Consider the following 27,358-nt stretch of genomic DNA (forward strand, 5'->3'; position numbering starts at 1 on the left):
ATTATTCCAGGACTTTGAATTAATTATTTGATTATGTATTATGGTTTGGCAGTTGTTTGGTACAATGCTTTATACGTCACTAGCAGTTTACCTATTACTACCTATTTTTTCCTTCATTTCCTTCACATTACTCTATAATCTGAAATTATTCATAGTTTCCATGGTTTTCATCTGTATATATTTTTTTAAGGGCTGTGAAAATCTATCATTTTAAAATGACAGATGATCACTAGTTAAAAGTAAGATGTAGATAATTGTGAGTAAATAGTGACTGCTTGATTTTGTTTAAATAGCATATTTTTTTTCAAATTATCAGTGTTAGGTCTTCTATAATTTTTCAATATTTTTCTTGAGTTGTTTTAGGTCTGTGACATTTCCCTTGCTCCTTTTCCTTTACCTGATAGTATAGTGCTTGATGTGATAACTCATAATAGATTGAGGAGGACTTATTTCCTCTTCTGTCATTCTCCACAGAAAAGTAAATTGAAGCTATTGCCCCATCGCTTGGAGGAAGAAGATTCTACTAAATTTATTATCCTCACTCTCATCTCCATTGCCTGTATCATTGGGATCCTCTCTGGGTCCGGGGTCATCTACTGCCTGCGCCATCGGTCTCATCACAAACTCAAGGAGAAGCTCTCAGCCTTGGGAGGTGACAGCAGTACAGATGCCACCAGCACATACCAGGTAAGGATTATTTTGTATGAACCTTTCTGCTTAACTTATTTACTGTGATGAAAGTTAATTCTAGGTCATTACACAGACTGAAGGCTTGAATTGCTTTTCAATAAATACCTAAAGTTAGATGGCTTTTTTTTAAAAAAAACCCTTGCTAATATGAAGCATGTTGTTACTTATCAAATATAGAACATACTATACCATTTACTGGTATCAAGAAATCATATAAATGATTTGCTTTGATTTGCAGTCTTCCCAGCAAGGTAGAAGTTAATGAGCAATAACTCTTTTAGAGAAATTTGATAACTTTACTTTGTGTAGTGATATTATATCATGCACCTTGCAAGAGATCATGTATAATGTAAATACAGGTTCTACTAAATAATCTCTGTAAAGAGCACTAATACACTATTATATTATCTTACATGCCTCGTTTGTGGTTTTACTGCTGTGAATGAGAGTGTAGAGTGTTTGCTGAATAGCAGAAATTTAGACAAAGTTTTCTCTGTTTGCACTAAACAAATATTTTGTACATTTATGCAGCAAAAACATACTTTGTATACTGGCATAATGGTTCAATCAGGTTCAAGGATTTGCTATTGTTATATATTTTAAAAAAATGTCTATTATATTTACCTTTAAAAGACCACAGGCTCACATGTCCATTGCAAAAATTGAACTCTTATTACATCATTTTTAGTTTTTGATGCTTCCAGTGTATAGTTAATTTTCTTATTTGTGTCATTGGTTATTGCATTTTTTTAGCCCTGCATTTATGTATTCATAATCGCCAAAATGTATATACTGAAAGGAAATCATTTTCTCCTGAGCCTTTCTTATTTTTAATATCCCTTAAGTAAATCCCAAAATACCAACATGTCTGCCCATAAATATCTGATATATATATCTATATATATATCTATATATCTATATATATTACATATAAAGATAGATATATATCTATGTATCTATCTATATAAACATATCTGTCTATCTATCTATCTATCTATCTATCTATCTATCTATCTATCTATCTATCTATCTATCTATCTATCTATCTATCTATCTATCTATCTACTGTGTGTGTGTGTATATATATATATATATATATATATATATATATATATATATATATATATATATATATATATATATATCTCAACTACTACTACTCATGTATAGTACATCAGTAAATAACTAAGATTGTGAGTGAAATTTAGTATTTAGTCGCTCTAAAATTGCTAAATTCCAGGTAACAAAGAGCCAAAACCTGAAATGCCTTTTCATGAAAATTAACAGGGCACAAAACCTTCTTTTGACAGCTCCAATTAATAATATATGTAATTAAAATCAAACCTAGAAAAATGTTTTCTATGTGACCTTTTGGCTATACCTCCTGGGGGCATATTGGTTAGGCTAAAATTGATTTTATAATGAGTAATGGTTTGTTTAATAATCTGGAATATACACACTACATAAATTATACTGGAATTATGGCACTAGTGACAGCATGCCCAAGTTTGAAAATAAAATTATTTTTGACTAAAATCTTATTTTAAAACCCATGCATTAATAAAACTCAATCCATTTTTTTACATATACTATACTGGAAGGTTTGAAAATATAACGTAAAGAATTTTTTTTTTTGCTTTTGAAAAATGGAACTGCCACAGTTTGTGACAAAAACACACTAGCTTATCCATAAATGTGTACAATAGATGACCTTTTTTCTCTTGTACACACACACGTAAATATCTTTTTTAGTAATAATTATTTGATAATTTAATTATTCTATGTGATAATGAATCAGTCTTTTTAATAAATTAAATGGTTATAAAAAAAATATATATATATATATATATATATATATATATATATATATATATATATACATATATATAAAATTACAAATTGGCTGATTATTGTTATTATAATTCATCTTCATTGTCAGCCATTCTATGCTAGACAAAGTCCCAGCAGAGAAAGGCTGGCCAAGCCAGGAGTGTGTTGCATTTGAATTAACATTTTTATTATGTCTTACAATTTGTTTTATATGCCCATATTTTATTCCCTCTATTGTTATGGTGTTTTAGGAAGCTATAAACAAGCCTTGGGAGTGTCTTGTAAACAGAAGCTCTAAGCACACATGCTAGTTGTCACGGCTCCCATTAAAGGTGATTAGGAAAAGTGCCTGTGTGACTTGCCTCAGTGATCAGCACCGCTTAGTGCTGCTACATTGGCCTTGGGTAATGCAGATTTCAACCCATTCTCACCTGACGCGCCACCTCACTAACCTCCCTGCTGCTCTGTCATTAGTTCATTAAGAGCCAACGCTGAGCATGTGTTAAAGAGGCTGCTTGTTAATCCTAGTCTAAAAACCGCACCCCATGTAGAAAACCATTTTACTTTTTTTTTTTTTTATTTATGCATTGTACAACACTGGATAGAATGGACCCATTACTTCACCCTTTACTTTGGAAAATATCAAAGGTTACCGTATTCAAAATGCTAAAATGCCAGAGGGGTGGGCGTTTGACTTGATGTTGCACCTGTTAATCCTTTAACCTCTCTGCTTCCAGAATGGCTCATGATGCCTTGCAAGAGAGCTCCTCTTTGTTCTGCTGACAGATCACCCACAATGCATTGTTACAATCGGTGCTAGATGTCCTGCACCCCTTCACTATAAATGTAGCACCAGCCCATGTTCCTAATAAGCCTTCCCTGACTTCTACTTGCTTTAATATTGATCTTCCTCTTAAAATGATATAAAGCTTGCATGTTATATAAGCAAAGGCTTGTAGCAATGATTGATTATATTACGCTGCAACCTTAAAAGGAAAAGAAATAACGTTTTCCAATATATGACCAAAAAGAGAGTTATAAAATGTGCTTATGTCGGCAGACTTTTCATATATCTTACAGACAGAGACTAGATTCTCTTTCAGCTTTATTTTATAAATGATCCAAACACATAAACTATTATTATTTTAGATCATGATGTATTTCAGTATATATGTATCTTTGTATGAACCAATTACATATTCAAGATATAGGTTAAAGAAACATAAAAATGCTTAACAAAAATAGTATTAAAATATAAAATTATTCAAAATATATTATTATAAAATATAATGTTGTTTCATAAGTATTATTTTACAGTGAACAACTAACTATAACTACATAGTAGAATGCATTACAATTCTTAATAGAATAGTGAGATGTTTTCTGATTACATATTAATATTAATTATCTACAATTTGCATTGCAATAACCTGTAGCACAGACGGTCCATTTGATTAAATTGTTGGCCAGCATATGGTGTGGTGGCCTTTGTTAACGGAAGGGCCAACAGTCAGCAACCCTCAGACCAGCTTGCCATTCAACATATGCTGTTTTTTTCTTTTGTCAAACTTTGCAATATCTGCTAAATAATATTCAGCATTTGTAAGATGTTACAGAGAATAACAGGTCATTGAATCAGTTTAGCAAAAATGTTAGAACTCTTTCCCAGTGCAATTTCATGTCTTACAAATACTTGCTAATGGTGTAGTAGTTACTATAAGGAAGTCTATATGTTTGGAGTTAGAAGTTGTTTGCATGGTGGGCGTAGAACAGGTGCTTTGCATAATGTGATCCTTGAAAGATTCACTACAGACTGAATACAACTGTCAGATTTATGAATGAAACCACAGAATCCATTTTCAGGCTCAATTTACTTTTTTATATATTAAGGCAAAATGGATGTTAGCCTTAACTAAAGGCTGTACAGCTCACTTTTGTGGTGATTACACAAAAGGCTGGTCATCCCAGCCACACATCTTATCCGTTCATGATAATATGGCTGTCACACATGATATTATACATGTAATATATTACAGGTTGTCCCCACTTGTTTATTAAATTAAACCGCTATGTGTATATTTATTATTTAATAACAGCATTTAGATGATAGATAGTCCTGATGTAAAATAAGAAAGGAAAAGAAGCTGTTTTATGGAAAAGTTAGGTCTCTAAAGAGCACTCTCATTATCCTACAAATGTCAGGAGACGAGAAGCGGAGCAAAGAAAATTCTTTTATGTGTATGAAGCTGTCTCCCTCCTGTTCCCCTCGCTCTTTCTCTTTGTTTAACGTCTTTGATGTTCACATCATTGCAGAAAATTGTTGTCACATTTTAGCCTACCAGTGAGCCCTTGTAATGGAAAAAAAAAATTGAAGTCACCCCAAATAATATATTAAAGTCACAGTCTAAAATCTAACATGAAATTAATTTATTCTACTGATGTGTTTCCTGGTTTCTCTCCAAATATCCTAGTAGTTTTTATTCCGAAATATCATTCTTGTACCATTAGTTTTAAGGATAATTTTACATTAAACTTTAACATGACACAGTGCAGTTGGCATTAAAGTGATGTAGCTCAATAACATTTATCTTTTAAATGTTGGGGCTCCTATGTATAAATTTGCATTCTTAAAGCAAAGATGACATATGTAGCAAGATCAGAGTGTTGTAGATCAGATTAAAGAGTTTTACTGTTTAAATTCTATTGTGTAATAAGTAGATAAAAATTACATTTCACTGAAATCTCCAGTGCTAAAACAGAAAGCTGTGCAATCTCAATGAAACTTGAAACAGTAGCCGGACTAGCCGGTAATTATTCAAAATGGCCGTGTCCATAATGAATATCGTACTTTGTTAGCAATACACACACTACTGATGCCGAAACACCACTTTCTTAGTGACAGACTGATTTTAAGAAATCTAATTTTCTCATCTTTAAAAATCTGTACTAAATAAACTCAATGCAAAACTGATATGTCTGGTTTGGGTTTCACTAGTTGCCCACCTACTGATGCCTCAACAAGAGATTTCACTTCTTTTGGGCGTTTTTTTTTTTTTTTTTTACGCTGAGCAGATATCAGATGGCAATGTGAGTCTGCTGAAATATGACGAATGATACTGCACAAAAATATGGGACAATAATTAGAAATCCCAAATATGTGCAAAATGTAGGTCACTGAGTTGCAACTTTTTTTTAAATGAGGGCCCTTGACAATTACTACACATACTTCAGAGGCCTCAGATACTTGTATGTCGTTTCTTAGGATACCAGAAATGTAATCTCACTAGCATGAAGATCACAGAAACTCAAATGTATGAGACCAGATATTGACTCCTTCTCTGGTTGCATTTTGCACATTTATTATAGAGCATGTTAACATCTGGAAAAGAGCTTCAAATCACTTACAGGCTACATGGATCAATTTTAAAGTCAGCAGACATTAAGATTTTTAAGGTTAATTGGCTTCCTAACTCCTGATATTGGTCAAAAACTTTTCTATAGTGTTGGTTATGTGCATGTACATGTTTAACTTTTTTTTTCCATTTATACAAGAGCAAGCACAAGGAAAAAAAAAACAATCATAAATAGGGTGATAGTAAAGTGGAAATGTTTGAGAGAATAATAAAGGTAGAAATAGAAAAAAAGGAGATCATGTATCTTGATTCTTTCATTGTCTAGCTAAACTAGATGATGATTATTACAATATTCAGCAAAAAAGTATTTTGCTTTTTATATTTCTTTAGAGTTGAGTCATTAAATAAAAATAGGATGTTAATTTATCTTAGTGAATGTGGTGTAAATTTACTTTCCAAAGAATACCCAATCACTTGCAAGGGAAATATAAAAAAAAACAATATTTTCCTTGCACATTTTTGGATGATGGAAGTCAGCAAAGCTTCACCTCATTTACTAAGCTAAGGGCAAAGTCCCTTGCAAAATGAAGAGCTTTTTTGTATTTAGTAAATCAAATCCATTGATTCAGAAGTATTAAGGTGTCTACCTGTAAAGGAAGGAGGGAACAGCAATGTTTGAAGGAAGCACAGGTGTGAAAGGACATCCTCTCCAGTAAACATGAAGACACAGCAGCTAACATGGAAAATAGGTTGGGCAGCATTTTAGCAGAATTGTTACTTAACTTACAGTCTGTACAGGTATAAATGCTTCAATGTACAAAACCTGGAATGGTAACAGTAGACCTTTCACATAACATACTTAAATTTAGGTACAGAGTACTTCATGTCTATAAAAGACAAAAAGATGTCAGTCTCCTTTAATGTCTATAAAAGACAAAATGGTGGCAGTTTCACCTAATGTCTACAAAAGAGAAAAATGTGGTAATCTCTCTTAAGGCCCAATCACACAATCACATTGCTGTAAGGTGTGTGTTACTGCAAGATGCTGCAAAACATGTTATCTGTCTTGGTGTGATGCAGTGCTATTCGGAATGAATGGCACCCCATTCACCTTGCCAACAGATGTCTGTTATGGTGCACTACTATGGTGCCAAAAAATGGTAATTGTCTTAGTTTTTGCATGCACTATTTTTTTGGCAGCACACTTCAACACACAGCTTTCATGAGGTGTGTTGGGGTGCCATTCAAAATTAATGATACTGCATTGTATTAATGCATTTAGCATGTGTTGTTGCACATTGTGGTAAGGCACATCACATAACGCAGTAAAGCATGTTGCACAGTGTGGTTGATGTTGTGAACAAGCCCTTAATGTCAACAAGAGTAAGAAATATTGCTGTCTCTCTGCATGTCTACAAGAGAGGAAAAGGTGACATTTTCTCTAAGGGCCCATGTGCACTGTTGCGTTTGAATGCATATGTTTCAATGCACTAAAGCTTATTGGTTCATCTTCCCCATGATAATAATGTCTGTTTCTGTCTTAGCATTGCAGTGCAGTACAGTTTAAAAATACGAAATGTCAATTTTTTGCTGCATTTTAGTGCATTAGGAGGTGTATAGAAGTCATTGGCAATGCATCAAAACACATGTAACATGTTTTGAAGTGTTGGCAACTGTTATTATTGGTCAGACCTTGGTCAGCCCTGTCTCTTCTGAATCCTAAAGTGAAAAACACATTGAAAACACATGTCAACACGCATCCTTAATGCATGTCAATGCACAAAGGAAACATGTTGATGCATGGCAACGCACTTGCTTAACACTACAAAAAAGACACCACTACGCATAGATCTAAATGGGCTCCTAATGTCTACAAAAGAGAAAAAGGTAACAGTCTATCTCAAGGTCTACAGAAGAAGAAAAATTGGAAGTCTCTCTTAGGGAAGTTGCTGGTCTTTTTCTTTAATTCTTAGGCTATTTTCTTATCTGATGTTTATTATAAATTCAAATTATTTCTTTGCAAAATCACAGGCATTTTATATAGCATTTGTTCCATGAAATACACCCATGTCTGCAGGACGTCAGGTTACACAGTGTTTCATAACCTACACGTTACAATACACATGAGGAAGTTGTGCTTCAATTTATAAATCCACTGGTTGTACACCTTTCCTGCTGTATAGCAACTTGTAAGATATCATTTTCATACTATACTTAGAGGTTGATTTAGGCAAATATGCTGTGCACTACAAGTGCACTTGGAAGTGCAGTTGCTCTAGATCAGAGGGGAAGCTCTGAAATGAGGGGAAACTCTGCTGATTTATATCATCCAACCATGTGCAAGCAAAAATGCTGTTTTTTTTTATTTTCCTTGCATGTTCCCCTCAGATCTACAGCAGTGCACAGACGATTTGCCTTTAGTAAATCAACCCCATAGCCATTAGAGTAGGGTAGATGTTGTATTGTAAGGATACATTTGGATATTTTGCTACATTATGACAAATAACAGTAAGATTCATTGGTGAAAATTCTATATTCCTGCCAAGAGTGGGCGGCAATGACAATCCCTTTTTTCTCATCATGTGTTTGTTGTAGAGAGTAAGCGTTTAGTGCCCAGTGCAATTTTTCGGGAAAAGGGCGTGTTTGCCTGACATTTCAGATCTGCTGGGACTATCGTCCTACTAAGATAGCCTTTGGCTGTGGCAGCAGAGCTGTGCAGGGGAGCAGACAAGTGTTGTACAACATGTCATATGTGTCTTTGTGTTAAAACGGGCTGTCTGAATTGATAGACACTTTGATACGTTTGCCCCTTTGGGTTTTATACACTATGCACCACATTTCAGAAAAGGAATATACCCATTATAGCACCATTATTTAAAATAAAAAGGGCCTGGTTCACTAAAGTGTGATGTAAGATTATATACAGCAAAGCAAAGAGAAGACAAGTATGCAATCAAATGTAGAGGAAATAAAAAGAACGAGACCCTTTCTTGTCTAAACTGAATTTGAATGTGCATCAGTTCACTTCATTTACCCTCATTTCACAATTAAGTAAATCAGGCCCAAAGTGTTCCTGACACATGTACATATTTATCTGTGTATGTTATGAAGACACATTTTATCTTAACCAGCTCATAATGTATGTGTAGTGATGCTTAAAAATCACCAAGTGAAGGATAAAATCATTGAAAATAGCAAGTCTGGTATAGGACATTATGTCTTGTTAACATCAAATCTAAAACCTCAGTGTCGATCTTCCATTTTGATGTTTCACTGCTGAAGAACAATAAGTATCACGCTGAGCTTGTAACTGGCCTGCATGTTGCATGTGACCAAACGTGTCTGCTTTTCATTCATTAACATCCTGACCGTGGTTGACTTGCTTGAATACCCTGTCACTGAAGGCGTCACAGTTCTGGAGTCTGCCAGTGTGTGCCAAGTAAAGACAAGTCATGCGTTCAATGCAGAGTGGCACCAATGCAGAGAACGCTTTTCACATTGTAGGTGATGGTGAAATGTGATTTTATGCTAGCTCAAAAAAGCCGGATCTGACAGCCAGGACAAAACTGAAAAGCTAGAATGCCATTGTGAAAGCTGGATTGCTTTAAGAAGCAGTAAGCTTGTTTTTTTTTTTTTTTTTTTTTTAAATCATTGGGCAGTATGAAACTATTTGTTGCAAATGTAAAATTTTAAGATGATATGTCATTTTAAAAATAAACCACACGGGGCCTGGTGGGGAAAGCTGTACCCTCCTTAGTTCATTTAACTACAGTATTTTCCAGCAAACCCATTGTGCTCTATGCAAATGGGAACGTTTGAAAATCTCTGCGACTAATAAAAAATAATTCCCTTTTTTAGATCTAACAAAAATAGTCTTTTAACTGCCATGTGCTAAATGTAGTTGTCAACTATGTGGGAAGGCATGTACTTGTTGGTCAGGTATGAAATAGATGATCAGATCACTCAATCAGAATTATTCCTGGCTATGGGCAGCTTTCAGATATCCATATACTACCTGATTCCACACAGATTTGTTGGCTGGTGATAATGACTGAACAGGGCCTAGGTCATATAGGGATTATCTAGGTTCTACATTTACAGCTAGGTGAATAACTTATAGCACTGAAATTTTGCTGTGATTGGCCAGTTGAGCAGAAGGAAGGAAGAATTTAGCTGCTTGACCACTGCTTCAATATTCAGTTTTGTGGTGGGTCCCAGCAGGTTCAAGGATAGACAGATATCTCACCACTTATCGTTCTCAGAGTGACTAATTTATGGCCAACCTAGGTCCTTAAACAAGCTTAAATCTTGGTTGTGTCCAACAAATACAGATCCTGTCATTTTTAAGCTATAATAGGGGAAGTTGCAGGTTCAGTTATGCCTTATAATAGCCATTCTATCTGTGTATGTAAAGAACAATGAACAATTAAGTTGTTGAAAATTTGTAAGAAGCAGGAGACCAGTGCTCACTGCTCATGTATTAATCAGTAAGAATTTTTCTTGCCCACAGGCAAAGGGAGTATTTTGTCCCAAGTGGTGCTTTGTAGGGCTAGTATGAGGCAAGGTTTTATACTAAGCATCTATCTAAACTTAAGGTCCTCATCTATCTTCAACACAAGGAAGAAGAGTCAAAAGCAGCTGCAAATGGAAAGAGTTGGGCTTATCACTGACAGAGTGGTTGTGCCATTCTGAACAATCTAGGAATGCTTCTGTAAATCAACTGATATATAAGATATGCCAATGATCTCAAAGAGTGGCATTTCAGGATAGTTTGCAGTAGGAAACCCTATAGCCCTGCAATTTACTGTTTGTTATATTTGAAAGCACTTGTAAATCATATCATTTATATGGATTTCCATGTATAGGAAGGCTCATGCAAATCATACGTTTATTTATATAGTATAAATATGTTTAATGTACAAAGATGTCATTGCTAATCTGTTAGCCTAGCTCCTGCTGATCCACATTGATGCATGCAGGATGACTACCATTCTTTCTGTATGGGGAACAGTTGAGGGAGTTGTCATGTGGACACAGCATTGGTTAGCCAAACTGCATCCTTACTACCCATCTATGTGTGTCATTTACAGCTTTATTCATTGCAGATAAATGTCTTGCATGCTCTAATGCTTTTTGGACTACCAGCAGTTATATTGCATCTCTTTAATGCCCTTATTCACCTAAATGAGTGAACTCTTTTCTCTAGGCTATGCTTTTGCTAGTGGTCTGTCATATTGCTAGTTGAAATAGATAGTGTACCATCTGCATTAACTATCACTCATGTAACAAAGAATATTTTAAATGGAAAAAAAAAGCCAGTACATGAATCTTTAATTTTTTTCCCACAGAATTCTTGTCTACAAAATATATTCAGGAATGTTCTTGTCTTTTTATTTTAATTATTGCTTATCTTTATACCCTTTCATAGTGATTTGCAGAGAGTGATGAGCAATTCACATCAGTCTGTTTCCCAATGGGATTCACAGGCTCCGAGTCTGAGTCTAGAGAAAGCCAGTTACCCATTCAGCATGTTTTTAGGTTGCGAGAGACTGACAGTGACCCTGATAAAGCTTGATTCCAGCATATTAGGCTTCATGGCCAGTGTGTTATTACTTCTAGTCAGGAGGAATTTAGACATAATGAGCATTTTTGTTCATGAAATAAAAAACATTTGTAGTGATTTATTTCTGTCATTTACAGCTTTTCCTAAAGTCTGCCTGTATTGACAGAGGCCTAATCACTGATAGTCAAACAAAACAAAAAATCGCTTTGCTTTGCTTTTAGTTTCCAATTGTTTTTTGCAAAGCTCCCCAAATCGTGAACTAGCCAAGTTTTCTGATTGTCTTTATACAGTTGTAAGTTAAAAACTTAGCATGCTTCCTTTGCACCGTGGTTATTCCACACAACCTGCAACCCTCTGAAAGTTTAAAATAACACAATAGGTGCTTATAGTTGTTAGGTGACTGGTGTAGCTACGCGCAGGATATTCCACATCATAAATACCTTTGAAATTCCAGGATGATTCTGAGCTTAAAGTGTTACTAAACCCACAATAGTAAAATCTGTCTGTATATACAGCATAGCATGCTTGTTATACTCACTGTGGAACTAAAGGGGTTAATGCTCTGCATTGTGTAAAAAGGCTGTCCCTCCTGCACTGTCTATCTGGGGACAGCCAGCTAACACAGGAAGGGTAGCCAACATGCAGAATATTTGTTAATCAGAGCTAGCCAGGTCACATGATATTGACATAAAGGAAGACATCACACATGTGGGCGTGTATACAGGCTGTAGTGGAAATCTCCTCCTACCTGAACGCTCAGCACTGGAGGAAATGTGCAGTTTATCACTGACCGTGGTATACAGATCAGCCAGAAATGTATATAGTTGCAATATTTTATTGTAAAAAGAAAATGTATAAGCTGTGCACAGTGTGTGTGTGTGTGTGTGTGTGTGTGTGTGTGTGTGTGTGTGTGTGTGTGTGTGTGTGTGTGGGGCAGATGAACTATTTTCATATTACTGGGTTTAGTAATGCTTTAGGTACAATAATGATGAAAGGACAGTTTTATTTTTGGCAAACAAAAACAAATGACTGGCTAGGAGTTGCAGAAATTGTGTAGGGTGCTGTAACATCTCTGCTACTGTTAATCAGCATTACTATGGAGACCGCATAGTAAAACCTTTGAAAACCTTAGATTCCCCATCCTCCCACATCCCCTTGTCTCTAATCTTCATCTTGAAGGCATTTTCTCTAGTGATATAACCAATTGCACATATACTATGTATCTATAGTTACATACATTTTAGTCAAATACATTTGACAAATACTATTGCTAATGGCATAAATTACCAACTAGCCGGACAGTTTTAGGCTGTCTGAGATTCTGGGTGCCACAGCTGTCTAATGGCCTTCTATGCCTATATCTTCATCCTAACTTCTTTGTGCACCTTTTTTTATTTTCCTGGGGCAGCATAGCACTAACCTCAGTGTTGATGCCTTTAAGGTTTAACATGTGTTTGTATAATCTTTATTGAAAGTAATTTACTGAATATTTGTTTAACTCCTTCCCACCCAGCCTATAGCAGAATGATGGCCGGGCGGGGGTTCCATTATCCTGACTGGGCATCATATGACGTCCAGAAGGATAAGCCGCTCGCGCGTCCCGTCGGGGGCATGCAGCGTGGTGATCGTTGGTGCAGTGTGTCACTCTGACACATTGCATCTCCAATCTTGGTATAGAGCCTATGATGTAGGCTCTTTACCATGTGATCAGCTGTGTCCAATCACAACTAATCACATTGTAACCAGAACAGGAAGTGCCAGTTATTGGCTTTCCTCAGTGCTTGACAGGGTGCGAGTAGAGGAGAGCCAATAAGTGGCTCTCCTGACAGGGGGGTCTGTGCTGATAATCAGCGCATTGATTATCAGTGCAGGCCCGTTAGGGATGCCCATCAGTGCCCCACCAGTGATGTCCAGCAGTGCCCACCAGGTATGCCAGTCAGTGCCCATCAGTAATGCCTGTCAGTGCCTCCTCATCAGTGCTGCCTATCAGTGCCATCTATCAGTGCCCATCAGTGCCGCCCATTCATGCCCATAAGTGTCGCAAAATCAGTGTCTATCAGTCCCGCCCATCAGTGCCACCTATCAGTGCCCCCTATCTGTGCCCATCAGTGCTGCATTTCAGTCTCGCCTATCAGTGCCCATCAGTGCTGCATATTAGTGCCTCCTCATCAGTGTCACCTCATCAGTGCAGCCTCATCATTGATGCCTCATCAGTGCCCGTCAGTGCAAAACTTACTTATTTACAAAGTTTTATAACAGAAACAAAGAAAAACTTTTTTTTTTTTTTTTCCAAAATTTTCTGTCTTTTTTAATTTATAGCACAGAAAATAAAAAACCCAGTGGTGATCAAATATCATCAAAAGAAAGCTCTATTTGTGTGAACAAAATTATAAAAATTTCATTTGGGTACAGTGTTGCATGACTGCGCAATTGTCATTCAAATTGGGACAGCGCTGAAAGCTGAAAATTGGCCTGGGCAGGAAAGGGGTAAAAGTGCCCAGTATTGAAATGGTTAATGTGTCTTTGCTGATTTCACCAAGAGTTTTAAGCTAATTCCCTGAAAAAGTCACCCTGAGTTTTCAGCACATTGCAGCAAAGCATTAACATTCTGCCTTTGTGTTTGAACTCTAAAAATTCTGTAATAATTATTTCTCTGTCACTGGCCACCTTTTCAGCTTAATACAGAGTACATCAGTGGTTTTCCATGGTTCATAATGCTTTCAAATCAATGGTTCTGCATTGCCAGCAGTGGACCCATGTAGCCTCCCTGGCGGTATGATTATGTCAGGTTATTTTGCATAGAAATTTGGCGTTTTATATTGTAGGCCTGTAATTCTTAGCAATAACACACTTAAATCTGTCCAAACAATAGTCTAGTAGATATCCCAGGTATGATAAAGTTTGAAACACAAAATAATAAATTATAATATAATAATTAAATATAAATAATTATTTAAAAAAATAGCTGATAGCTGATCTAAAACCACTTTTGACGTAAAGGGACACTTTTTGGTTGCAGTTTCCAGGCAGAAAGAACAGTATATAATATATAAAACTGCATGCAGGGTATTGGACAAAGCATTGGGGAAAAAAAGGGATGTGAAATAATTTCATACAGTAATATAATTTGTAAGATTACAGTGTACTGTATGTATTATGATTTTTTAAAATTTTGAATTTACCGCCAGGCTCCGCCCCCATGCAGCGTGACGCTCACAGGGAATGGAGCCCGGCACAAAGAGGCATCAGGCGGAGGACAGAGCCCACAGACACAGTGGGGGGACATCGCAGGATCCTGGGGACAAGGTAAGTATACCACACCAGGATCCTGCAATGCAATACCGAGTGTGGCTCGGGGTTACCGCTAATGGTACTGAAATTTAACCCCGAGGCACACTCAGGAAAACCGCCAGGGAGGTTAATGGAACTCATTAGCAACAATTAGACCTTGTGTGAATTCTGTTGGTCTACATGCCATTGAGGTATATGCCATGCTGGCTATATGTTTTCAGGTGTTATATGCAGTTACAAAATGTCACAATTTTCAGTTTTGAATCCATAGCAAAATATTTAAAACCTTCAGAAAAAAAGATGTAGGAGTCTTTAAATGATTTAAGACAATAACTAAAAAAAAATGGTTGGGCATTGAACCCCAACACAAACATGTAAACTGTAACCGCAACCAGGTGCATGAGTGACTTTGGGCAACCTTAAAAGTGGCCACTAGGGTAGTGGAACAGATGAATGGCAAGAAAGAACACTAAACATGTGCACCAGTGTAAACACGCCAGAAAACTGTTGTATTAATTGGAAATTTAATAGCTGGACTCAAAGCATATGCACACAGTCATGGGCTAAAGGAAGTTCAACAAAAAAACAATAATGTCCAAGAAAGATGCCAAGTGTATTGAAGTAATCAAGTAGATCTTACATGGTGCCAAGCAGTAATCCAAGGCATCGATAGAAAGTTAACAGGCTGATATATATTTAGTGTGCCAATCTCCAGTCAAACATCCAGCAAAGACAGGGAGATAGATGGCTGCCAGCCAGGATGGGGAAGCTCCAATGGACCAGGAAGTGATGTCATCAAAAACCCAGAAGTCCTCAGCCACTGACCCAGAACAAGCTGAAGGGACATCAAGGAACAGTATACTAAGCCGAAAACCAGGATGACATGTTTCGGGACATGCCAAACTTGAGAATGGGGCATGCCCCAAAACATGTCGTCCTGGTTTTCTATAGTATCATGGAAAATTCTTCCCTATTTACAACTACTTAAGTCCTGAATTTTACAAGGACCATGAAACGATTTTACAAAAACATACTGTATATAGATTATACAGAAGTGTCAACAGGGTATAGTGTATACTATTTTTGCAAAGCAGCCATAAATTGTAATGGTTCCAATGCATTTTGCTTTTAGTCATCTTGCCATGCAGGGTAACAGCAACAACTGCAGGAGATTTAAATGTTTTTTACATAGTCATTGTGGGAGGTGGGGATCCCTGTCTTCTAGGTCTCAGCTAGGCAAGCCTATTTCTATGAATCCTTTTATGCCATGTGTTAAAAATGTAAAAAAAAAGGAAGTAATATTACAGTTGATGTGGTCATCATTCAGGAAGGCAAACAGATTTCTCATCTTTCATCAAAACTAATGAGTGATCCACTTTGGAATACTCAGTTTCAGGGTACCTATAGATAGTAGATGGGTTCAGTAACAACCTTGTATCTATAGTTGTCCCCTATCCACCAATCGAGCCAGATAGAAAAGATGGGAACACGCTTATAACCCGTAACTCATTGTCATTGTTCCGCTCCAGCTTCTCTGCTCTAAAAGTAATTGTAATTGTAAGCTCAGTCGAGCTGAACATTCAAGGTAAAAAAAGCATTTTGCAGATGAGAGTCCTGGGGACAGTCAATTACCCACCCTCTATTATCTATGGACAGCTTACCAATTTAGTCTTATGAGGAAATCATGGCCTAATGATTGATTCAGTCTGAGCATCTCTACCAAAAATCAGATCCTGGGGTTATCATACAGGCGATAATCAATGCTCACAACAAAAACCCTGTAGAATCAGCCTTAACAGTCTTCAAGTGTAGTTTAAAAACTTTGTAATCAATAACTATATAAATACATTAATGAATAGAAAAGGAAATCTTACTGTACTACTTGTCCAGTACAATGAAAATAGGAAAATAAGGAACACAGTGGGTCCAAGTGTGCAGTGATTGTTTAGAGGACAGGCAGATTATCTCTCAATCTCTCATTGAAAAAAATAAGATTTCTACACATTTTTGGCTGTCCCATAGCACATTGTTATTGTCAGATGCCTTTACCTGAAAGATGCATTCATACATCAGCTGACACACAGGGTGGAGTATTAGGACAGTAGGGGGACGAGGGGATGAATAATCTATGTATCATAATTTTTAGGAAACGTGACAGCTGGTGAGTCACAGGATTCATCCCATTATGCTGCTACTTTATGTTGTCCAGCACTGGACAACATAAAGCAGAAAAAATGTTACATGCACACAAGTGTATTTACCCTCATCATGTACATTCCATTGTATGCAACAATCTGAGCACTTTATTACTGATAGAAATTTGCCAAATTAGTGATACTGTTTTATTTTTTTTTAAACTGATTTTCAAATGCATTTGTATTTCTTAATAATAGGTGCCCTTTAAATAGCCCCTGTAAAAATCTGGACATCTCTTATAGAGCTTGTAAAAATGTAATTGTGCTTACTCTTTCAAGAACCATGCAAAAATAGTTCAATAAAGAGCTATTGGTTTATTAGGTTGTCATTTGGTAAACCTTGATATTTCCTATAGGAAAGGCCAGATAGACTGATACAATTAGATATCTTTCTAGATAGTTATTGTATGCTCTTATCTTGGCTTATGTAATGAATAAATTGTTTTATTGATTTGTACGATTTAATGGACATGTATGTGGTCACATTTATATCAGAGATCCAATGAGTCATTGGTATATTTGTTTAGTTTAAATAAACATGGTATAGATGTTGACAGACATCTTAACAGGATTTTGAATGGGTTCTGTCTCAACACTTGTCTCTTTAGCTCACCCAATCAATAAAGTTAGAAGCAGCCACCCACAGAGATCTGCTTCATCCAAGGAAGCAACCAGTACTGATCTGCTAACAGCTAAATCTAATGGACTCTATTCTGTACTACTACTCTTAGACCTCTCTGCTGCCTTTGACACAGTGGACCACAACAAAAAACTCCATGCCTTTGGTGTCCATGACTGTACTCTTCTCTGGTTCTCATCCTACTTATCCAATCGCACCTTTAGTGTCACTTACAATTCTGCTGTCTCCTCTCCTCTCCCTTTCTCTGTCGGGGTCCCCCAAGGTCCTGTTCTTGGACCTCTCCTATTCTCCATCTACACCTCATCCCTGGGTAAGGTAATAGCCTCCCCTGGCTTCCAGTACCATCTCTATGCTGACGACACCCAAATCTATCTCTCTACCGCTCACTCCTTCAGTCTCCTCACGTATTACTAACCTACTAACAGACATATCAGCCTGGATGTCACACCACTTCCTTAAACTCGATCTATCAAAAACTGAACTCATGATTTTTCCTCCCCCACATACCTCTGTCCCTGATATCTCTGTCAAAATCAATAGCACTACTATAAGCCTGTCCCTGCACGCCAAGATTCTAGGTGTAACCCTGGACTCTGAACTATCTTTTCGGCCCCACATCCAAACACTTTCCAAATCTTGTCATCTCAACCTCCACAACATCTCCAAAATATGTCCCTTCCTAACCAATGACACCACAAAACTCCTAGTTCACTCCCTGGTTATCTCCTGCCTCGACTACTGCAACTCCCTCTTCACAGGATTACCTTTACCCAGGCTATCCCCCATTCAGTCCATCACGAATGCTGCTGCCAGGCTCATCCACCTTACTAACCACTCAGTGTCTGCTACCCGTCTCTGTCAATCCCTCCACTGGCCTCCACTCACCCAACAAATTAAATTCAAAATTCTAATAACAACTTACAAAGCCATCCACAATTCTGCCCCCCAGCTATATCACTAACCTAGTCTCAAAACACCAACCTACTTGTTCCCTTAATTCCTCCCAAGACCTCCTGCTCTCTAGTTTCCACTTTACCTCTTCCCATGCTCACCTCCAGGACTTTTCCAAAGCCTCTCCCATCCTCTGGAGCTCCCTACCCAAATCTAGCCGACTATCTCCTGCTCTGCTTGCTTTTAGACAGTCCCTGAAAACCTTTTTCTTCAGAGAAGCCTATCCTACCCCCACCTAACAACTGTACTTTTACTTTCTTCATCAGATCATCCCCCACAGCTATTACCTTTTGTATCACTTGACCCTCCCTCCTAGATTGTAAGCTCTAACGAGCATATATATATAAATATAAATCCTGTATAATAATAAATAATAATAATACTGTCTGTGAAATTAGCCAGAGAAATGAGAGGGTCATAGTCACCAGGTGACCCTTGTTGACCAGTTCCTCTGTGGGCACCACGTGACACCATTACCTGTTGTTTATTATGAAAGAATAATCTGGAATTAATAATAATGGCAGATCTATATTAATTACCCAAAACAAAACCAGCACCAGGGGACATCTGCAGACTCTGCCCAGAGCATGAACATAAATGTTTGAGTCATGGTAGGGAAGCGTGGGTATCAAACTGGATATGTAAAGTAGCCGGGCAACTGTGAGCATGGAATTTTAAAGCTCTGCTACATAAATGGCCATTTGAGAACATTGGTGGCACTGCAAGGTATATACCACTTGCTTGTAGTTCTTGTGACTGGACAGCACCCCTTTTTACATTTTTATAAAATGTAATAGCGCCTGCTGGATTTTAGAGGTAATTTTAAGTTTTTTGATACTGGCAAGATCAAGAAACTCCCATTGCTGTCCTTAAATATGTCATTTGAAATGCTAATTTGACCACACATAATCTTAAAACAGCACCCAAATGTTATCTAAATAAAGCTTTACCCCCACCTTACATGCAGGTTCATACTTTTGTCCAGTCCAGTTCATGCTGTGTCTAGATTTGCAATTTGTGTGCCCAGAGCCCTAATGGTGACCATTATGTAACTTTTAGGTACCCAAATTCAAAGCAATTATATTCACTTGACGGGGGTCAGTTGTTAAACATATGTGGTCTTAAAACAATAGCAAGAAAACAATTGCGGGTTCACATGAAACACTGGGCTTTTATTCTGTGTCCCACTATCGCATCTGCTTTAGGAAAAAATAATAAACATTTTTTGCACATTGCAAATGCAATACAACACATCAAAAATGCGACAGCATACTGTATAGAACACATGCCTACAATGGAATATTAAAAATAAAATACATTTTTAATCTCATAAATATAAAATGATTCAGAGAAAGACTCTTGTAATTTGTGGATTCTAAATAAATTTAAGATATTTTTGTAACAGAACTAGCACATTTTGTCCAATGCTTATACAACTACACAATGTTGTTATCTGAACAGGTTTTTAGCAAATGCAGACATTTTTTACGCTACTTGGTTGGACTATACGTCCCAGTATTTCTCAACTGTTTTATTCTTTTCATAACTCCTTGTCAAAAGCAGAAGGGATAGCAACCTTTACTGAGCTCATTGCCCTTTGTTGGGTATGATCTTCCCTTGATTGTAGTATTTTTGGAAGCCGAACATGATGGGAGACGGGTTTGCTAACTAGACAATCCTTTAGAGTGCATCTAAAACCAAAACATTTTTCCAGTTTGGATAGACTAAGAAATGGTTAAACACCATGGCAGTTTTTATGTCATCTGTGTCCCATTTGGGAGTTTTCTCTTTACGTCTTGTCCTGCGGATACAACAGGAAGTGGGAGGAAATCTCTCCAACGTTAGGGAAACCACTTCTTGAACAGTTGTCACCAGAACAAGGGCCCCCACAACTATATTTTCTCTTGCCTCCTATTCTCATAACAAATTTTGGATCCCTTTTAATTCCATAATAGTGGTCACTGGTACAAATAGAGAGAGAGAATCTCCCTAGAAGGGGCACAAAATACCTGACAGAGGTACTAACCACTTAACATTCTATCCAAAAATAAAACAAACATTTTTGGCTTTAGATAAACTTTAAATATGCTATACTGCATGATGCATTTATAGGTATTATAGGCATTGATGCTAATATGGAAGTGTTGTGGGGCTCTACATTTTGATATGTAGGATACTTTATTCTCACATCTTGACTCTATAAAAACATGTAAAACATGTACAGTTGAAGTATTTTGTGCTGCTTTTAATGCATCACTTCCTGTACCAAAATCCTTCGGCTGGAATTATTTATTTTTTTTTGCCGCATCATGCTCTCCGTAGCACATACCTCAAAGCTGAAATATCACATGGGCCATGTCATCCTGGCATTATGCATTGTGGTGTTAATAATAATAAGGTAATGGATGATTTCACACGTTCTCGTGGGCTGGCGTTCTGCGGTCTCGCTGTCACTTCCATAAAAATGATACAATATTAGTGAAGCACAAACATTGCGTAAACCTGCAGCAGTAAATTTAGATCATAATCTGTCTGTTTCAGTGAAGCTCCTTTCAGCAGTGTATTACAAGTGAGAGTCAAACCAAAATCAGCTTAGCATTTAAACAATAGGATTATACATACTGGAAAGAGGATTGCTAATTAACGAAGAGATTCAGAATGGGCCAAGGACACAGTCCACTGAGGCACATCACAGGCTTTATGGCTGAGATATGATGGGATCAAAGACGTTTTATTCACAGCTCTGATGAGTCTGCTTTATTTGGCTCCGAATAATATATATATAGCTATATATATATATATATTAGATAGTATAGATATATATTAGATATATATTATATATTTATATCTATGTATCGTGTATATATATATATATATATATATATATATATATATATATATATATATAATGTTTGTATGTACATGCACTGTATATATGAGCATTGTCTTGTATAAATTTGAAATGCAGAATTAAAATTACGTTTTTATATACGGCACCTTGTGTATTTGAAATGTTTTTCCTTTTTTTAATCCTCTGCACATAATTTTTTTATATGTTATAGTCTATACACTGCATATTTATATCAAATCTGTAACTCAGTAGTTGCACATAAATATAGTCTTTTCTTTAATTCTCACCTATCCCATTACTAATATAAAACAGTTGACAGGTAAAAAGAAAAAGTAAAACAATAAAACATGGAGGCATTTATGAATACATAAAATGTGTGTGAGGTCCATTATCATGCATGTGAGACCCATTAGCATTTTGTACATGTGGCTCGAGCTTTGGAGTGAGGAAGTAAATGGGGAAGTAATGGATGAGATTCCCAATTTATATTAACAATACTTCATTCAAGTATAAATATTATTATACAGGATTTTCATAGCACCAATAGTTTGCATAGTGCTTTACAATATAAAGGGAGACAGTACAGTTACAATGCAATTTGATACAAAAGTATTAGGAGTGCCCTGCTTGCATGAGCTTACAATCTAAAGGGGGGGGGGGGGGGCAAGAGGTACTAAAGGTAATAACTGTGAAGGATGGAGATTGAGAAGGTAGAAGTACAGTTTTTAGGTGGAGGCGGAATAGGCCTCTCTGAAGAGATGGGTGTTCAGGAATAAATCAGCAACTTAAATCATGGCTGTAGACCTGCTGGATTACTGAAAAAGTCTCTTCCTTTTATTAACCACTTAAGGGCCAGCCTCGTTTTGGATTTTAGGTGTTTACATGTTTAAAACAGTTTTTTTGCTAGAAAATTACTTAGAACCCCCAAACATTATATATTGTTTTTTTTCTAACACCCTAGAGAATAAAATGGCGGTCATTGCAATACTTTTTTTTGCACCGTATTTGCACAGCGGTCTTATAAGCGCACTTTTTTTGGAAAACATTCACTTTTTTGAATAAAAAAATAAGACAACAGTAAAGTTAGCCCAATTTTTTTTTATATTGTGAAATATAATGTTACGCCGAGTAAATTGATACCCAAGATGTCACGCTTCAAAATTGCGTCCGCTCGTGGAATGGCGTCAAACTTTTACCCTTAAAAATCTCCATAGGCGACGTTTAAAAAATTCTACAGGTTGCATGTTTTGCATTACAGAGGAGGTCTAGGGCTAGAATTATTTCTCTCGCTCTACCGGTCACCGCGACACCTCACATGTGTGGTTTAACCACCGTTTTCATATGCGGGCGCTACTCACGTATGCGTTCGCTTCTGCGCGCAAGCTCATCGGAATAGGGCACTTAAAAAAAAATTTTTTATTATTATTTATTTTACTTTATTTTATTTATTTTTTCACTGTTTAAAAAAAAAAAAAAAAATGGATCACTTTTATTCCTATTACAAGGAATGTAAACATCCCTTGTAATAGAAAAAAAGCATGACAGGTCCTCTTAAATATGAGATCTGGGGTCAAAAAGTCCTCAGATCTCATATTTAGACTTTAATGCAAAAAAAAAAAAAAAAATGACACAAAAAAATTGTGCCTTTAAGACAAGTGGGCGGAGCTGATGTAATGACGTCGCTTCAGCCGTCCTATGGTATGGAGATGGGTGGGGGCCATCTTAGCCTCACTCGTCTCCATACTGAGGAAGTGAGAGGACCCGATCGCCTCCGCCGCTACCGACGGCTCCGGTAAGCGGCAGAGGGCGTGGGAGAGTCGCAGGAGGGGGGGTGGCACCTCTCCCACCGCCGATAACGGTGATCTCGCGGCGAACCCACCGCAGAGACCACCATTATCGTGTACAGAACCGCTGGCCCTAAAGATGGATACCTCGGTTGTGGCAGCAGCTGCTGCCGTTACCGAGATATCCATCTTCAAACTAATGACGTATATATACAGTGGCCGGTCGGTAAGTGGTTAAACTTTATATATTGGTGATATGTTACTATAAATTAATAGATATCCCTTTAAATTAGTTGGCATTTGTTTACATAGTTATATGGGTTGCCATGTTAGTCCCCTTCAGAGATAAAGTCCCAATCTTATTATAGTTTTTTAAGCTAATTAGTATCCACGGTGGCTGAAGGAGCTCTCTGGGGAAGGTGGAAAAAACGGTAAAATTTATCAAAAAGTCATTGGTTTTTGTTGTGCTTGAGTTGCCTCTGGAAAGAGATCTAATCTAACCCAATTAAGTAAAAAGCTTGGTAGCTGTAGCCTTATTTTTTTTTTTTACAGCAGTCCTCTGGTGAGATTGTTTTTGAGGGAAAACATTGTGGAAGAGATAAGGAGATAAGCAAGCTCTGTATGCTATCACACATTTAGATCTCTGATAGACCAGTCAGTACAATTATTATTAGGAGAACATGTGCATTTAGTAGAACATGCTTTGTACAATACTTAGGTTATATATTTTTTGCCTTCTATTTTTGGATAATAATGACTTTTGAAGTTCAACTCTTTCTCTTTCATGCATTTTTGGTGTGCGCCTTAATGATAGCCATGATATTTCAGATTTTACTGTACTAAAACTGCCCATACACTAGACAGCGCAGATGGACAAATCTCCCCTGCCAGCTATCTTATTCTGACAGCTGGTGTTGTTAACCACTTACCGACCGCCGCACGCTGATGTACGTCCAAAGTTTGGCGGCGGATATCGGTGTTATGGCAGCAGCTAGCTGCTATATCCCCGGTATCCCCATTTTCGTGCGGCGGTCGGCTTTCAGATAAAAGTGGTCTCTGTGGCGGATTCGCCGCAAGATCACTTTTATCGGTGGCGGGAGAGGACCCCCCCTTCCGCAGCGATCCGGTGCCCTCCGCCGCTTACCGGAGCCGTCGGTAGCGGCGGAGGAAATCGCGTCTGTCTCCCTGCTGTGCCTGGAGACGAGTGAGGCTAAGATGGTGCCCACTCGTCTCCATGACACTGCTGGGTGGAAGCAACATCAAAACGTCACTTCCGCCCATACGTCTTAAAGGCACATTTTTTTCAATGTCATTTTTTTAAATGACTTTTTTTTTATTGCATTTTAGTGTAAATATGAGATCTCTTTGACCCCAGATCTCATATTTAATAGGTCCTGTCATTACCTTTTTCTATTACAAGGGATGTGTACATTCCTTGTAATAGGAATAAAAGTGACACAATTTTTTTTTTTTTTCAAACAGTGTAAAAATAAATAAAATCATGTAAAATAAATAATAAAAATTGAAAAAAAAATGTTTAAAAACCCCCTGTCCCGACGAGCTCGCGCGCAGAAGTGAACGCAGACGTGAGTAGTGCCCGCATATGAAAACGGTGGTCAAACCACACATGTGAGGTATCGCCGCAATCGTAAGAGCGAGAGCAATAATTTTAGCCCTAGACCTCCTCTGTAACACAAAACATGCAACCTGTAGAATTTTTTAAATGTCGCCTATGGAGATTTTTGAGGGCAAAAGTTTGACGCCATTCCACGAGCGGGTTCAATTTTGAAGTGTGACATGTTGAGTATCAATTTACTCGGCGTAATGTTATCTTTCACAATATTAAAAAAAATTGGGCTAACTTTACTGTTGTCTTATTTCTTTATTCAAAAAAGTGATTTTTTTCCAAAAAAAACGCGCTTGTAAGACCGCTGCGCAAATACAGTGTGAAAAAAAGAATTACAATGACCGCAATTTTATTCTCTAGGGTGTTAGAAAAAAAACAATATATAATGTTTGGGGGTTCTAAGTAATTTTCTAGCAAAAACACCTGTTTTAAACATGTAAACACCTAAATTCCAAAACGAGGCTGGTCCTTAAGTGGTTAAAGGATGTCAGGTGGAGAGGTACCGACAGGGCAGCCGTCTGATCAAATTTAAAGTGGTTGTTAAGGCAGAAGGATTCTATGCAGTAAGGCAAAAAAAGCTTCTGCATGCACTTTCCCATGCACCCCCCTCCCCAAAAACAAGACTGAGCCCAATCTCGATCCAGCGATGTACACGAGAGCCAAGGATCTCTCTGGTCTCTAGCTCCTGATTGGCTCATATATAGCCATTGGCAGGGGCTATATGGACACTGAGAATGGGGCCCAGGAGCTAGCACACTTGAGTGCCCACATATCAAGTGGCAGGGGGGTGGAGCCAGAAGTGTCCGTGGGGGACCCTAGAAAAGAAGGATTAGCGCTGCTCTTTGCAAAACCATTGCACAGAGCAGGAAAGTATAACATGTTTGTTACACACAAAAAAACAAGGCTTTACGATTACTTTTTTGCTGACTGTAATTTGGTCAGTGTGTGGCCAGCTTTAGTAAACAATCATTTATCAGAGCCTGTGATTTTTCAGAGTCTGTGGCACTGCACTACTTCCTAAGTGTCCTTTGAACTACTAGTAAATATCGCTGCACCTTTTCAATATCCACAAACACTCTTGACAACCATCTTAAGCACCCACCATTCCAGAAACTAATCTAAATATCTCCCTGTCTTGCCAATCATTTTACAGAACAGATACTTCCACTGTGATCCTAATTTCAATTTTGGTTGGTTCATTATTATTAAAGACACAATGAGGCTGATTTATTAAAACTGGAGAGTGTAAAATCTGGGAAGTTGTGCATGGCAGCCAATCAGCTTTAAACTTCAGCTTGTTCAATTAAGCTTTGACAAAAAAGTCTGGAAGCTTCTGTGTGGAGCTGCACCAGATTTTGCACTCTCCAGTTTTATTTAATCAACCCCATTATCTAGTTTAATTGGCTCTTCTGAGTGCAACTCCCCCTGCCAATACTTACCTGAGCCCGATCTCAATCCAGCAATGTGCACAAGAGCAGTGGTTCTCTCTGCTCTTTCCCTCCTTATAGGCTCAGAGACAAGAGGGAGAGGCAGGCGAGGCTGAGCCGGCTCGGGAGCCAGCCTGCATGAGTGCAGAGGGGACGAATCAGGAGCACTTGAGAAGATCAGGGCTGAACTGTGCAAAACCTTTGCACAGAGCAGGTAAGTATAACATGTATGTTATTAAAAACAAAAAAAATTCAGGGTTTACAATCACTTTAATTTAAAGAATGATTTCATGACTGATCTGCTCTCAGTGGGGAATGGATTGGGGAAATAATGGGCATAAATATTCATCTTTTCTCCCATGTGTTTAGGCCTGTAAGTCAGATTCCTGCCCTCTGAATAGCTGTTCTCAATACAGATAATCCTTGCTCAACGCTTGTGTAAGCTGTTTAAGCTGTTTTAGGCCTGGGGCTGGTTTGCTACACTCAATAACATATACACACTACAGTTTTTTTTGGTTGCATGAAAGTTGGAGCCACTGTACTAACCATTCGGCCTGTGTGTACAGAGCTTTAATCTGGGTACACAAAGTTAGTTTTATTTTTTTCCTTTAGCCAGCCAGCTGAACACAAAAAAAAATCAACAGATTTCTGCATCCCCGTAAGCAAGGTTAATGCAAGATCCCCCCTCTGTCAAATTGTATTCTGACAGCGGGGACTATCCGCTGTCAGAATCAACTAATCAACACTGCAGCCGATTAGCTGCAAGGCACCGATCAAATAAGGTTTTTCAGCAGGTCTTTAGATCGGCTTCTGTCGAACCGAGAGGGCTACACACAGATTGAAATTCGGCTGGTCCCTGCTGAACTGGCCAATATTCTATCCTTGTGTACACAGCTTTTTACAATGTTACCATATATATGGTTGCAGCAGACCCTCACTGGTCAACCACACCTTGACAGCAGAATTTTGGACAGCTTATCAGATTAGATAATCAATAGCTTTTGTGTTGCCTGTAATACCAAGCATTGGAAGTGTATGGCCACTAATCAATCCTCTGGCCTTCTTCCTCTCCAAAAAAAGCAGAACACACATGTTTATAAGACAGTCTGCAAAGAGTTTAAAATGAGCTTGGTATATCATTCCAGCACATTTGACT

General features: G+C 37.6%; 1 protein-coding gene across 2 annotated transcripts in view; it reads left to right on the forward strand.

The window, feature by feature from the left end:
* PTPRN2 (protein tyrosine phosphatase receptor type N2) overlaps positions 1-27,358 on the forward strand; it is a 1,455,485-nt gene that overhangs the window by 1,267,000 nt on the left and 161,127 nt on the right. For both annotated transcript variants that reach the window (XM_073629933.1, XM_073629934.1), the window contains one exon: positions 475-687. In XM_073629933.1, the coding sequence (XP_073486034.1) occupies positions 475-687 (213 nt within the window). The remainder of the gene's footprint in view (positions 1-474; positions 688-27,358) is intronic.

Source organism: Aquarana catesbeiana, linkage group LG05, assembly GCF_042186555.1.
Source record: "Aquarana catesbeiana isolate 2022-GZ linkage group LG05, ASM4218655v1, whole genome shotgun sequence".
In the NCBI taxonomy this organism is placed as follows: Eukaryota; Metazoa; Chordata; class Amphibia; order Anura; family Ranidae; genus Aquarana; species Aquarana catesbeiana.